Source organism: Haliotis rubra, unplaced genomic scaffold (assembly GCF_003918875.1).
Source record: "Haliotis rubra isolate DU_JTF1 unplaced genomic scaffold, ASM391887v1 Scf855, whole genome shotgun sequence".
Taxonomy (NCBI): Eukaryota; Metazoa; Mollusca; class Gastropoda; order Lepetellida; family Haliotidae; genus Haliotis; species Haliotis rubra.
The window spans coordinates 86,330-101,727 of NW_025767585.1; the positions used below are offsets into that span (position 1 = coordinate 86,330).

The following is a 15,398-nucleotide window of genomic DNA, read 5'->3' on the forward strand; positions in this document are numbered from 1 at the left end:
TGAGTATGAGGAGAGTGACGTTGTGTAGTCATGGTTTATATGTTGAGTATGAGGAGAGTGACGCGTGTAGTCATGGTTTATATGTTGAGTATGAGGAGAGTGACGTATAGTCATGGTTTATATGTGTAGTCATGGTTTATATGTTGAGTATGAGGAGAGTGGCGTGTAGTCATGGTTTATATGTTGAGTATGAGGAGAGTGGCGATGTAGTCATGGTTTATATGTTGAGTATGAGAGAGAGTGGCGTTGTAGTCATGGTTTATATGTTGAGTATGAGGAGAGTGACGTGTAGTCATGGTTTATATGTTGAGTATGAGGAGAGTGACGTTGTGTAGTCATGGTTTATATGTTGAGAATGAGGAGAGTGACGTTGTGTAGTCATGGTTTATATGTTGAGTATGAGAGAGAGAGTGGTTGTGTAGTCATGGTTTATATATGTTGAGTATGAGGAGAGTGTGTAGTCATGGTTTATATGTTGAGTATGAGGAGAGTGGCGTGTAGTCATGGTTTATATGTTGAGTATGAGGAGAGAGTGGCGTGTAGTCATGGTTTATATGTTGAGTATGAGGAGAGTATGTAGTCATGGTTTATATGTTGAGTATGAGGAGAGTGGCGATGTAGTCATGGTTTATATGTTGATAATGAGGAGAGTGACGCTGTGTAGTCATGGTTTATATGTTGAGTATGAGGAGAGTGGCGTTGTGTAGTCATGGTTTATATGTTGAGTATGAGGAGAGTGGACGTGTAGTCATGGTTTATATGTTGAGAATGAGGAGAGTGCGTTGTGTAGTCATGGTTTATATGTTGAGTATGAGTTTATATGTTGAGAGAGGAGAGCGCGTGTAGTCATGGTTTATATGTTGAGTAATGAGGAGAGTGGCGTGTAGTCATGGTTTATATGTTGAGTATGAGAGGAGAGTGGCGTGTAGTCATGGTTTATATGTTGAGTATGAGGAGAGTGTTGTGTAGTCATGGTTTATATGTTGAGAATGAGGAGAGTCATGACGTGTAGTCATGGTTTATATGTTGAGAATGAGAGATAGTCATGGTTTATATGTTGAGTATGAGAGAGAGCGTGTAGTCATGGTTTATATGTTGATAATGAGGAGAGTGGCGTTGATGTAGTCATGGTTTTATATGTTGAGTATGAGGAGAGTGATGCGTGTAGTCATGGTTTATATGTTGATAATGAGGAGTGGCGTTGTGTAGTCATGGTTTATATGTTGAGTATGAGGAGAGTGGCGTGTAGTCATGGTTTATATGTTGAGTATGAGGAGAGTGGCGATGTAGTCATGGTTTATATGTTGAGAATGAGGAGAGTGGCGTGTAGTCATGGTTTATATGTTGAGTATGAGGAGAGTGGCGTTGTGTAGTCATGGTTTATATGTTGAGTATGAGGAGAGTGAGTTTATATGTGAGAGTGTGTAGTCATGGTTTATATGTTGATAATGAGGAGAGTGTGCGTGTAGTCATGGTTTATATGTTGAGTATGAGAGGAGAGTGGCGTGTAGTCATGGTTTATATGTTGAGAATGAGGAGAGTGGTTGTGTAGTCATGGTTTATATGTTGTTAATGAGGAGAGTGGCGTGTAGTCATGGTTTATATGTTGAGTATGAGGAGAGTGGCGTGTAGTCATGGTTTATATGTTGAGTATGAGGAGAGTGGCGTGTAGTGTATGGTTTATATGTTGAGAATGAGGAGAGTGACGTGTAGTCATGGTTTATATGTTGAGTATGAGGAGAGTGACGTGTAGTCATGGTTTATATGTTGAGAATGAGGAGAGTGACGTGTAGTCATGGTTTATATGTTGAGTATGATGAGAAGTGATAGTTTGTGTAGTCATGTGTAGTCATGGTTTTATATGTTGAGAATGAGGAGAGTGATGTGTAGTCATGGTTTATATGTTGAGAATGAGGAGAGTGATGTTGTGTAGTCATGGTTTATATGTTGAGTATGAGGAGAGTGACGTGTAGTCATGGTTTATATGTTGAGTATGAAGAGAGTGATGTTGTGTAGTCATGGTTTATATGTTGAGAATGAGGAGAGTGACGTGTAGTCATGGTTTATATGTTGAGAATGAGGAGAGTGACGTGTAGTCATGGTTTATATGTTGAGAATGAGGAGAGTGACGTTGTGTAGTCATGGTTTATATGTTGAGTATGAGGAGAGTGACGTGTAGTCATGGTTTATATGTTGAGTATGAGGAGAGTGACGTGTAGTCATGGTTTATATGTTGAGTATGAGGAGAGTGACGTGTAGTCATGGTTTATATGTTGAGAATGAGGAGAGTGACGTGTAGTCATGGTTTATATGTTGAGTATGAGGAGAGTGACGTGTAGTCATGGTTTATATGTTGAGTATGAGGAGAGTGACGTTGTGTAGTCATGGTTTATATGTTGAGAATGAGGAGAGTGGCGTGTAGTCATGGTTTTATATGTTGAGTATGAGAGTGGCGTTGTGTAGTCATGGTTTTATATGTTGAGTATGAGGAGAGTGGCGTGTAGTCATGGTTTTTATATGTTGAGTATGATGAGAGTGGCGTGTAGTCATGGTTTTATATGTTGAGTATGAGGAGAGTGGCGATGTAGTCATGGTTTATATGTTGAGTATGAGGAGAGTGGCGTGTAGTCATGGTTTATATGTTGAGTATGAGGAGAGTGACGTTGTGTAGTCATGGTTTATATGTTGAGAATGAGGAGAGTGACGTGTAGTCATGGTTTATATGTTGAGTATGAGGAGAGTGACGTTGTGTAGTCATGGTTTATATGTTGAGAATGAGGAGAGTGGCGACGTGTAGTCATGGTTTTATATGTTGAGTATGAGGAGAGTGGCGTGTAGTCATGGTTTATATGTTGAGAATGAGGGAGAGTGATGTGTAGTCATGGTTTATATGTTGAGTATATGAGGAGAGTGGCGTGTAGTCATGGTTTATATGTTGAGTATGAGGAGAGTGGCGTTGTGTAGTCATGGTTTATATGTTGAGAATGAGAGTGGCGTTGTGTAGTCATGGTTTATATGTTGAGTATGAGGAGAGTGACGTTGTGTAGTCATGGTTTATATGTTGAGAATGAGGAGAGTGACGTTGTAGTCATGGTTTATATGTTGAGTATGAGGAGAGTGACGTTGTGTAGTCATGGTTTATATGTTGAGTATGAGGAGAGTGACGTTGTGTAGTCATGGTTTATATGTTGAGTATATGAGAGAGTGAGCGTTGTGTAGTCATGGTTTATATGTTGAGTATGAGGAGAGAGTGGCGTTGTGTAGTCATGGTTTATATGTTGAGAATGAGGGAGAGTGGCGTTGTGTAGTCATGGTTTATATGTTGAGTATGAGGAGAGTGACGTTGTGTAGTCATGGTTTATATGTTGAGTATGAGGAGAGTGACGTTGTGTAGTCATGGTTTTATATGTTGAGTATGAGGAGAGTGACGTTGTGTAGTCATGGTTTATATGTTGAGTATGAGGAGAGTGACGTTGTGTAGTCATGGTTTATATGTTGAGTATGAGGAGAGTGACGTTGTGTAGTCATGGTTTATATGTTGAGTATGAGGAGAGTAGGCGTTGTGTAGTCATGGTTTATATGTTGAGTATGAGGAGAGTGACGTTGTGTAGTCATGGTTTATATGTTGAGTATGAGGAGAGTGACGTTGTGTAGTCATGGTTTATATGTTGAGTATGAGGAGAGTGACGTTGTGTAGTCATGGTTTATATGTTGAGATATGAGGAGAGTGACGTTGTGTAGTCATGGTTTATATGTTGAGTATGAGGAGAGTGACGTTGTGTAGTCATGGTTTATATGTTGAGTATGAGGAGAGTGACGTTGTAGTCATGGTTTATATGTTGAGAATGAGGAGAGAGTGATGTTGTGTAGTCATGGTTTATATGTTGATAATGAGGAGAGTGACGTGTAGTCATGGTTTATATGTTGAGTATGAGGAGAGTGACGTTGTGTAGTCATGGTTTATATGTTGAGAATGAGGAGAGTGATGTTGTGTAGTCATGGTTTATATGTTGATAATGAGGAGAGTGACGTGTAGTCATGGTTTATATGTTGAGTATGAGGAGAGTGACGTGTAGTCATGGTTTATATGTTGAGAATGAGGAGAGTGATGTTGTGTAGTCATGGTTTATATGTTGATAATGAGGAGAGTGACGGTGTAGTCATGGTTTATATGTTGAGTATGAGGAGAGAGTGTTGTGTAGTCATGGTTTATATGTTGAGAATGAGGAGAGTGATGTTGTGTAGTCATGGTTTATATGTTGATAATGAGGAGAGTGACGTTGTGTAGTCATGGTTTATATGTTGAGTATGAGGAGAGTGACGTGTAGTCATGGTTTATATGTTGAGAATGAGGAGAGTGATGTTGTGTAGTCATGGTTTATATGTTGAGTATGAGGAGAGTGACGATGTAGTCATGGTTTATATGTTGAGTATGAGGAGAGTGATGTTGTGTAGTCATGGTTTATATGTTGATAATGAGGAGAGTGACGTGTAGTCATGGTTTATATGTTGAGTATGAGGAGAGTGACGTTGTGTAGTCATGGTTTATATGTTGAGTATGAGGAGAGTGACGTTGTGTAGTCATGGTTTATATGTTGAGTATGAGGAGAGTGACGTGTAGTCATGGTTTATATGTTGAGAATGAGGAGAGTGATGTTGTGTAGTCATGGTTTATATGTTGAGTATGAGGAGAGTGACGTTGTGTAGTCATGGTTTATATGTTGAGTATGAGGAGAGTGACGTTGTGTAGTCATGGTTTATATGTTGAGTAGGAGAGGAGAGTGGCGTTGTGTAGTCATGGTTTATATGTTGAGTATGAGAGAGAGTGACGTGTAGTCATGGTTTATATATGTTGAGAATGAGGGAGAGTGATGTTGTGTAGTCATGGTTTATATGTTGAGTATGAGGAGAGTGGAGCGTTGTGTAGTCATGGTTTATATGTTGAGTATGAGGAGAGTGACGTTGTGTAGTCATGGTTTATATGTTGAGTATGAGGAGAGTGACGTGTAGTCATGGTTTATATGTTGAGAATGAGGAGAGTGATGTTGTGTAGTCATGGTTTATATGTTGAGTATATGAGGAGAGTGATGTGTGTGTAGTCATGGTTTTATATGTTGAGTATGAGGAGAGTGGCGTGTAGTCATGGTTTATATGTTGAGAATGAGGAGAGTGGCGTGTAGTCATGGTTTATATGTTGAGTATGAGGAGAGTGGCGTTGTAGTCATGGTTTATATGTTGAGTATGAGGAGAGTGGCGTTGTGTAGTCATGGTTTATATGTTGAGAGTATGAGGGAGAGTGATGCGTGTAGTCATGGTTTATATGTTGAGATATGAGGAGAGTGGCGATGTAGTCATGGTTTATATGTTGAGTATGAGAGAGAGTGGCGTGTAGTCATGGTTTATATGTTGATATGAGAGAGTGGCGTGTAGTCATGGTTTATATGTTGAGAATGAGGAGAGTGACGTTGTGTAGTCATGGTTTATATGTTGAGTATGAGGAGAGTGACGTGTAGTCATGGTTTATATGTTGAGTATGAGAGAGTGGATGCGTGTAGTCATGGTTTATATGTTGAGAATGAGAGAGAGTAGGCGTGTAGTCATGGTTTATATGTTGAGTATGAGAATGAGAGAGTGACGTGTAGTCATGGTTTATATGTTGAGTATGAGGAGATGAGAGTGTGTGTAGTCATGGTTTATATGTTGAGAATGAGGAGAGTGATGTTGTGTAGTCATGGTTTATATGTTGAGTATGAGGAGAGTGACGTGTAGTCATGGTTTATATGTTGAGAATGAGGAGAGTGATGTTGTGTAGTCATGGTTTATATGTTGAGTATGAGGAGAGTGATGTGTAGTGTATAGTCATGGTTTATGTTGTTGAGTGAGTTTATATGTTGATAATGAGTGACGTGTAGTCATGGTTTATATGTTGAGTATGAGGAGAGTGACGCGTGTAGTCATGGTTTATATGTTGAGAATGAGGAGAGTGATGGCGTGTAGTCATGGTTTATATGTTGATAATGAGGAGAGTGACGTGTAGTCATGGTTTATATGTTGAGTATGAGGAGAGTGACGTGTAGTCATGGTTTATATGTTGAGTATGAGGAGAGTGATGTTGTGTAGTCATGGTTTATATGTTGAGTATGAAGAGAGTGATGTTGTGTAGTCATGGTTTATATGTTGAATGAGGAGAGTGACGTGTAGTCATGGTTTATATGTTGAGTATGAGGAGAGTGACGTGTAGTCATGGTTTATATGTTGAGTATGAGAGAGAGTGGCGTGTAGACGACGTGTAGTCATGGTTTATATGTTGAGAATGAAGAGAGTGGCGATGTAGTCATGGTGTAGTCATGAAGAGAGTTGTAGTATGGTTTATATGTTGAGTATGAGGAGAGTGACGTGTAGTCATGGTTTATATGTTGAGTATGAGGAGAGTGACGTGTAGTCATGGTTTATATGTTGAGTATGAAGAGAGTGACGTGTAGTCATGGTTTATATGTTGATAATGAGGAGAGTGACGTGTAGTCATGGTTTATATGTTGAGTATGAGGAGAGTCATGTTGGCTGCAGGTGCTGGAACTGACGACATGCCTGCAGACCTTGTTCTTAGGTCTGAGCAACATGGAGATTGGGCTCATCAAGCAGACTGAACTCAAGGCTATCACACTGCAGCTGAGGGTGATCCTCAGCAAGTCCTCGCTGGTGGAACAGTTCAGGGCAACAGAAGCCTACAAGCAATATCTTAAACTCATACACATGTAAGTTGCTTCACTACTGGTAGTGAGGTCTACTCGTAACACACTGATGTAACACAATACATTCTAATTAGGAAATCAGTTAGTTGTCATAAGTGGATATGAATGCATCAATATCTGCATCTGCAGATCCATTCCCCAAACTGTAAATATGAATCATTTGTTGAAAGACAAAATGATGATGTATATATTCTTCTTAGTAAAAGTGTATGATCTGGCTGAATTTTATCACACACATCTGTATCCTATTTGTCACACTTGAGCCACAATATATGAATATTTTCTATGCCAAAATCCTGGCCCCAATTTCTTGAAACAAACTTAAGCCTGAGTTTTGACTTAGGTGAGTTTTTACTCAAATTTGAGAAAACGCAGGAAAATGCATTTCAAAGAATAAACTGAAATCGATATTACACTGAAACAATATTAGACAATTTGAGTTTGGTGGATAGATTACTTAAGTTCTTTTGGCATTTTTATCTTAAAAATGCAGTTGAGTTAAAAATTCAGCCGTTTCAAATTGTCAAACTCAGTTTGAAATTTGAGTAAAAAGTTTGTTTCGAGAAATCTGGGCCTGGTCTTTTGCAACAACATCATGTTTCCATGCTATTTTACCAAATTCACCAAGAGTGCAAAGGAAAAGAATACTTGTATGAAAAAATCTTTTAATTGACAGCACTATGGTTATCACAATGTAAGAGTTACACTTTCTGGTCCCTGGGTGTCAATCTCTACCTGCATCACAGTGTGAAGTTCAGCACTGTTAATTGTAACCCACAACTCTGCTGGGGGGGTGGGGTAGCCTAGTGGTTAAAGCGTTCGCTCATCACGCTGAAGACCAAGGTTCGATTCCCCACATGGGTACAATGTGTGAAGCCCATTTCTTGTGTCCCCAAGCCATGATATTGCTGGAATATTGCTAAATGTGGCATAAAACCAAACACACATACACATACACACACACACACACACACACACACACACACTCACACACTCACTCACTCACTCACTCACTCACTCACTCACACTCACTCACTCACTCACTCACACTCACTCTCCTCACACTCACTCACTCACTCACACACTCACTCACTCACTCACTCACTCACTCACTCACTCACTCACTCACTCACTCACTCACTCACTCACTCACTCACTCACTCACTCACTCACTCACTCACTCACTCACTCACTCACTCACTCACTCACTCACTCACTCACTCCTCTGCTTCTCTCCAAGGTTCCTGGAATCCAACGGCCTTGCTGGGGACAACTTCACAAAGCAGATTCTGTCTAGCCTCAACACTTTAGACCCAACCAAGCTGAACTCAGTCCGCCACCTCATTCAGTCAGCTATTCCATTGATTCGCCCAGTGGCGTTCCCCACCACCCAACAAGTGCGCAAAGCCAAGGTTGTCATACATGAGCCAGGGCCTAATGTATCAGACACCCCGGTCAAGTTTGCAGCAGGCCTCACAGCAGCCATTCCCCTGGATGTGACTGTTGAAAATTTACCTGATGTTCACAGACTTAAGATACAGGTAACACAGAACTTGGGTACTTCATGGTAACAGTATCTCTGCAGCTGACCGTTTGTAGTTCTGTTACTGTATCACTGAGTAGACTATGCAATGTGGATGACTGTTGCAGGTACGTTACCCAGACCAGCAGGTCCAGCTGCTGACACCATGTGCCTCAGACTGGAAGAAGTTGAGTCCACTCCGACACAGGCTCCAGACACAGGTGGTCATTTCACATGCCTTGTGGTCAGGTAAATATATCCTGTACTCTTCAGGGACACATATGTATTAATCTGTTGAGGGCTGGGAACATTGAGAAAAAATATTGTTCTAGAAACTGAAAAAAAAGGTTATATAAAACAAAAATATATATATTCACTGAACGTGCTAGATGATCTGTAAGATGTGTTTCAGTTCCAGTTCTAGTTCAGACTGTTTGGTAACTCCACTCAGAGAAGAAAAATTGTAATTCTTGAAGCACTGACAGATAAAATATTTTGTCTATAATATAAATCCAAGGATCATCATCATCATCATCATCATCATCATCATCATCATCATCATCATCATCAAATAGGAGATCATCTGTTTTTACATGGCATCGCATAATAAACAGTCTCAGTAAAGTTTTCATCTTCTGTTATCAGAGTCATGTTGTGTTGAGCTGAACCTTGTGTTGGAGCCAAATCTTCAGGGGAAACGTTTTTCAAAGAAGCAGGACCTTGTAGACTTGTGTTCTCCAGTCCAAGTGTTGGTTTCTACCAAACCAGCCAAAAGATGACCCTGAAGAAACGTTCCATTACCAACATGTCCTGAAGGCTTGTCACTCTCCATTTTATGTAAAAGATGAAAAATAAAACCTTGCAACTGAATATGAGGATTTTTTATCCTGTATAGTTTCTTTCTGATGAACCTGCAGGTAACATTTGGGCAGAATTAACTGTTTGCAAGATATTAAGTGCACCACCACAGAAAAACTAGCATGCTTCAAGTAATCAGCCTTGTAATATAAACTGAATATAACGAATTGCATACTTATAGCTGGTGTGCTCTTCCATCAGGACCAGGTGCACGAATCGATCACTGCCAGTTACCATCCAAATCTATAGCTTTCAAATCCTTCAGCATCCACCTTATTCCTTACACACATCAGGATTCGAGGTTACAGACTGACATGTTGACAACAGCGCCTGACAAAGGCTTTCATTGTCAGGTGTATATGGATATGTTTCCACCTTAATACAATGGGATATACCATATTCCACAGAGGCACTTCCATATAGTGAGATGGTACTTGCTGTATAAACCCGCATACAGTTCCCTGTAGCGGGATGGGTACTTGCTGTATAGACACATGTACAGTTGCATATAGCACAATTTTACTTGCTACATAAACATAAACTAACATACCGTTGCATATAGCTACAGACATATACAGTTGCATATATCACAATATTACTTCCTGTATCTATAGACATATACAGTTGCATATATCACAATGGTACTTGCTGTATCTATAGACATATACAGTTGCATATATCACAATGGTACTTGCTGTATCTATAGACATACAGTTGCATATATCACAATAGTACTTGCTGTATCTATAGACATATACAGTTGCATATATCACAATGGTACTTGCTGTATCTATAGACACATACAGTTGCATATATCACAATAGTACTTGCTGTATCTATAGACATATACAGTTGCATATATCACAATGGTACTTGCTGTATCTATAGACATATACAGTTGCATATATCACAATAGTACTTGCTGTATCTATAGACACATACAGTTGCATATATCACAATTTGCTGTATCTCTAGACATGGTACTTGCTGTATCTATAGACATATACAGTTGCATATATCACAATGGTACTTGCTGTATCTATAGACATATACAGTTGCATATATCACAATGGTACTTGCTGTATCTATAGACATATACAGTTGCATATATCACAATGGTATGTTTGCTGTATCTATAGATATATACAGTTGCATATATCACGGATGGTACTTGCTGTATAGACATAGACATATACAGTTCCCTATATCGCGGGATGGTACTTTGCTGTATAGACATACGTACAGTTCCCTGTAGCGGGATGGTACTTGCTGTATAGATGGTACTTGCTGTATAGATCATATACAGTTCCCTATAGCGGGATGGTACTTGCTGTATAGTACACGTATGCGTACAGTTCCTGTAGTGGGATGGTACTTGCTGTATAGACATACATATACAGTTCCCTGTAGCGGGATGGTACTTGCTGTATAGACATACGTACAGTTCCCTAGCGGATGGTACTTGCTGTATAGGGATGGTACTTGCGTGATGTATTGGACTGTATACACCATACTTACAGTTCCTGTAGCGGGATGGTACTTGCTGTATAGGCGACGCGTACAGTTCCCTGTAGCGGGATGGTACTTGCTGTATAGACATAACGCATTACAGTTCCCTGTAGTGGGATGGTACTTGCTGTATAGACGCATACTTGCTGTATACAGTTCCTGTAGTGGGATGGTACTTGCTGTATAGGCGTGCGTACAGTTCCCTATAGCGTGATGGTACTGGCTGTATAGACATACGCACAGTTCCTGTTGTGGGATGGTACTGGCTGTATAGACATATCGTACAGTTCCCTGTAGCGGGATGGTACTTGCTGTATAGGCGCACGCATACAGTTCCCTATAGCGATGATGGTACTTGCTGTATAGATATCGCGTACAGTTCCCTGTAGTGGGATGGTACTTGCTGTATAGACATACGTACAGTTCCCTGTAGTGGGATGGTACTTGCTGTATAGACACGCATACAGTTCCCTGTAGGGATGGTATTACGCAGTTTGCTGTATAGACGATAGGCATACAGTTCCTGTAGTGGGATGGTACTTGCTGTATAGACGCATGCGCATTACAGTTCCCTGTAGCGGGATGGTACTTGCTTGCTGTATAGACATGCACGCAGTTCCCTGTAGTGGGATGGTACTTGCTGTATAGACGCATCGCATACAGTTCCCTGTAGTGGGATGGTACTTGCTGTATAGACGCTGTATCGCGATACAGTTCCCTGTAGCGGGATGGTAATTGGCTGTATACGACAGTTCCCCGTTGGCGGGATGGTACTGGCTGTATAGACATGCGTATTGCAGCCCCCTGTAGCGGGATGGTACTTGCTGTATAGACATATGTACAGTTCCCCTGTAGCGGGATGGTACTTGCTGTATAGCGTCACGTACAGTTCCCTGTAGTGGGATGGTACTTTGCTGTATAGACGACGCATACAGTTCCTAACAGTTCCCTGTAGCGGGATGGTACTTGCTGTATAGACATGCGTACAGTTCCCTGTAGCGGGATGGTACTTGCTGTATAGACGCACGCGTACAGTTCCCCTGTGTAGTGGGATGGTACTTGCTGTATAGACATAACGCGTACAGTTCCCTGTAGTGGGATGGTAACTTGCTGTATAGACGTTACGTACAGTTCCCTGTAGTGGGATGGTACTTGCTGTATAGACGTACATATACAGTTCCCTGTAGTGGGATGGTACTTGCTGTATAGACGTCACGTACAGTTCCCCTGTAGTGGGATGGTACTTGCTGTATAGACGCATACAGTTCCCCTATAGCGGGATGGTACTTGCTGTATAGACGCATCGCACAGTTCCCTGTAGCTGTAGCGGATGGTACTTTGCTGTATAGACGCATGACGTACAGTTCCCTGTAGTGGGATGGTGCTTGCTGTATAGACATACATACAGTTCCCTGTAGTGGGATGGTACTTGCTGTATAGACGTCGCACGACAGTCCCCCTGTATGGGGATGGTATTACAGTTTGCGGATGTATTGACATGACACGCATTACAGTTCCTGTTCCCTGGTACTTGCAGGATGGGATGGTACTGGCTGTATAGACGTACGCACAGTTCCCCTGTAGCGGGATGGTACTTGCTGTATAGCGGGATACGCTGTATACAGTTCCTATATAGCGGTGATGGTACTTGCTGTATAGACGTACATTACAGTTCCCTGTAGTGGGATGGTACTTGCTGTATAGACATACGTACAGTTCCCTGTAGTGGGATGGTACTTGCTGTATAGACATCGCATTACAGTTCCCTGTAGTGGGATGGTACTTGCTGTATAGACGTACATACAGTTCCCTGTAGTGGGATGGTACTTGCTGTATAGACATACGTACAGTTCCCTGTAGCGGGATGGTACTTGCTGTATAGACGTACGTACAGTTCCCTATAGTGGGATGGTGCTTGCTGTATAGACGCATACATACAGTTCCCTGTAGTGGGATGGTACTTGCTGTATAGACGTACGTACAGTTCCCTGTAGCGGGATGGTACTGGCTGTATAGACATACGTACAGTTCCCTGTTGCGGGATGGTACTGGCTGTATAGACATACGTACAGTTCCCTGTAGCGGGATGGTACTTGCTGTATAGACATACGTACAGTTCCCTATAGCGTGATGGTACTTGCTGTATAGACGTACGTACAGTTCCCTGTAGTGGGATGGTACTTGCTGTATAGACATACGTACAGTTCCCTGTAGTGGGATGGTACTTGCTGTATAGACGTACATACAGTTCCCTGTAGCGGGATGGATGGTACTTGCTGTATAGACGATGGTACTTGCGTATACAGTTCCCTAGTAGATGGGATGGTACTTGCTGTATAGGTGCTTGCTGTATAGACGCATACAGTTCCCCTGTAGTGGGATGGTACTTGCTGTATAGACGTATGCGTACAGTTCCCCTGTAGTGGGATGGTACTTGCTGTATAGACGCACATACAGTTCCCCTGTAGTGGATGGTACTTGCTGTATAGACGTACGTACAGTTCCCCTAGTGGGATGGTACTTTGCTGATGGTATACAGTTCCCTGTAGCGGGATGGACTTGCTGTATAGACGCATTACAGTTCCCTGTAGCGGGATGGTACTTGCTGTATAGACGTACGTACAGTTCCCTATAGCCGGATGGATGGTACTTGCTGTATACGTACGACACGCGATGGTTTGCTGTATAGACGTACCCCTGTGATAGACATACGTACAGTTTGTAGCGGGATGGTACTTGCTGTATAGACGTACGTACAGTTCCCCTGTAGTGGGATGGTACTTGCTGTATAGACATACGCATACAGTTCCCCTGTAGCGGGATGGTACTGTTGCTGTATAGACATACGTACAGTTCCCTGTAGCGGGATGGTACTTGCTGTATAGACGTACGTACAGTTCCCTATAGCGTGATGGTACTGGCTGTATAGACATACGTACAGTTCCCTGTTGCGGGATGGTACTGGCTGTATAGACATACGTACAGTTCCCTGTAGCGGGATGGTACTTGCTGTATAGACGTACGTACAGTTCCCTATAGCGTGATGGTACTTGCTGTATAGACATACGTACAGTTCCCTGTAGTGGGATGGTACTTGCTGTATAGACATACGTACAGTTCCCTGTAGTGGGATGGTGCTTGCTGTATAGACGTACATACAGTTCCCTGTAGTGGGATGGTACTTGCTGTATAGACGTACGTACAGTTCCCTATAGCGTGATGGTACTTGCTGTATAGACGTACGTACAGTTCCCTGTAGCGGGATGGTACTTGCTGTATAGACGTACGTACAGTTCCCTATAGTGGGATGGTGCTTGCTGTATAGACGTACATACAGTTCCCTGTAGGGGATGGTACTTGCTGTATAGACGTACGTACAGTTCCCTGTAGCGGGATGGTACTGGCTGTATAGACATACGTACAGTTCCCTGTTGCGGGATGGTACTGGCTGTATAGACATACGTACAGTTCCCTGTAGCGGGATGGTACTTGCTGTATAGACGTACGTACAGTTCCCTGTAGTGGGATGGTACTTGCTGTATAGACATACGTACAGTTCCCTGTAGTGGGATGGTACTTGCTGTATTGACGTACGTACAGTTCCCTGTTGCGGGATGGTACTTGCTGTATAGACGTACGTACAGTTCCCTGTAGTGGGATGGTACTTGCTGTATAGACGTACGTACAGTTCCCTATAGCGGGATGGTACTGGCTGTATAGACATACGTACAGTTCCCTATAGCGGGATGGTACTTGCTGTATAGACGTACGTACAGTTCCCTGTAGTGGGATGGTACTTGCTGTATAGACGTACGTACAGTTCCCTGTAGTGGGATGGTACTTGCTGTATAGACATACGTACAGTTCCCTGTAGTGGGATGGTACTTGCTGTATAGACATACGTACAGTTCCCTGTAGCGGGATGGTACTTGCTGTATAGACGTACAGTACAGTTCCCTGTTGCGGGATGGTACTGGCTCTTTAGACGTAGTACATTTCCCTGTAGTGGGATGGTGCTTGCTGTATAGACGTACGTACAATTCCCTGTAGCGGGTTACTTGCTGCATGTAAGCTAAATTGATTCAATCTGTATTTAGGATAATGATAGTGCGTCGTTTATAGCGGAACGCCTGAAGCAGAAACTAAGGTAATTCGACACATTTAGAACTGTCCACTACTTCACTTGACCGGCTTATAATGACCAACTGCGGATCCCCCTTTGTTTTATCATCAGCGACTGTCTTTTGTGTCCAGAGAACACCCCTACCTTTCTCCCATTGTGTTAAACTGGTCAGCTTCTCCTGTGAGCTATTTGGCTTACGGGTCATTGAAAGTGTGTCGGACTTTCCCCATATCCTTGCAGTGTTTTCATTTCACTTGGAACGAGTATGTCAAGTACTGGAAGGTAGGTCAGTCTGTTGTAAACTTTCTAGTAGATTAATCATGCCTGTATACTATATATATGAAACAATAATCATTTACTGGTTACGTTACAATTTGGGATGAAAGAGTGTAACACATAGTGTATGGTCGGTGTTTAAAATTAGTTTAACTACAAAGAAACAACCCAAATATAACTGATGTACTGAGACAGTTTAAAAACGCAAAAAACTATTTTTTGTTGGACTCAAGGCCTCTAGTATACGCTGATATTGGTGTAATGGTTTATATTAATATGTAATGTAGATGTTTCCTACACGTGGTTATATCAAAGTTTACCTGCCATACCAGCTTGTAGCAATTATTAGTGAAACATC

The 15,398-nt window shown here is 41.9% G+C and overlaps 1 protein-coding gene across 2 annotated transcripts in view; it reads left to right on the forward strand.

Moving 5' to 3' along the window:
- The window catches only part of LOC124262778 (integrator complex subunit 4-like), a 58,794-nt gene extending 49,650 nt beyond the window's left edge, over window positions 1–9,144 (forward strand). For both annotated transcript variants that reach the window (XM_046697319.1, XM_046697320.1), the window contains exons 16-19: window positions 6,568–6,755; window positions 7,993–8,293; window positions 8,403–8,523; window positions 8,920–9,144. In XM_046697319.1, the coding sequence (XP_046553275.1) occupies window positions 6,568–6,755; window positions 7,993–8,293; window positions 8,403–8,523; window positions 8,920–9,053 (744 nt within the window). In that variant the 3' untranslated portion in view covers window positions 9,054–9,144. The remainder of the gene's footprint in view (window positions 1–6,567; window positions 6,756–7,992; window positions 8,294–8,402; window positions 8,524–8,919) is intronic.
- Window positions 9,145–15,398: the final 6,254 nt, after the last annotated feature.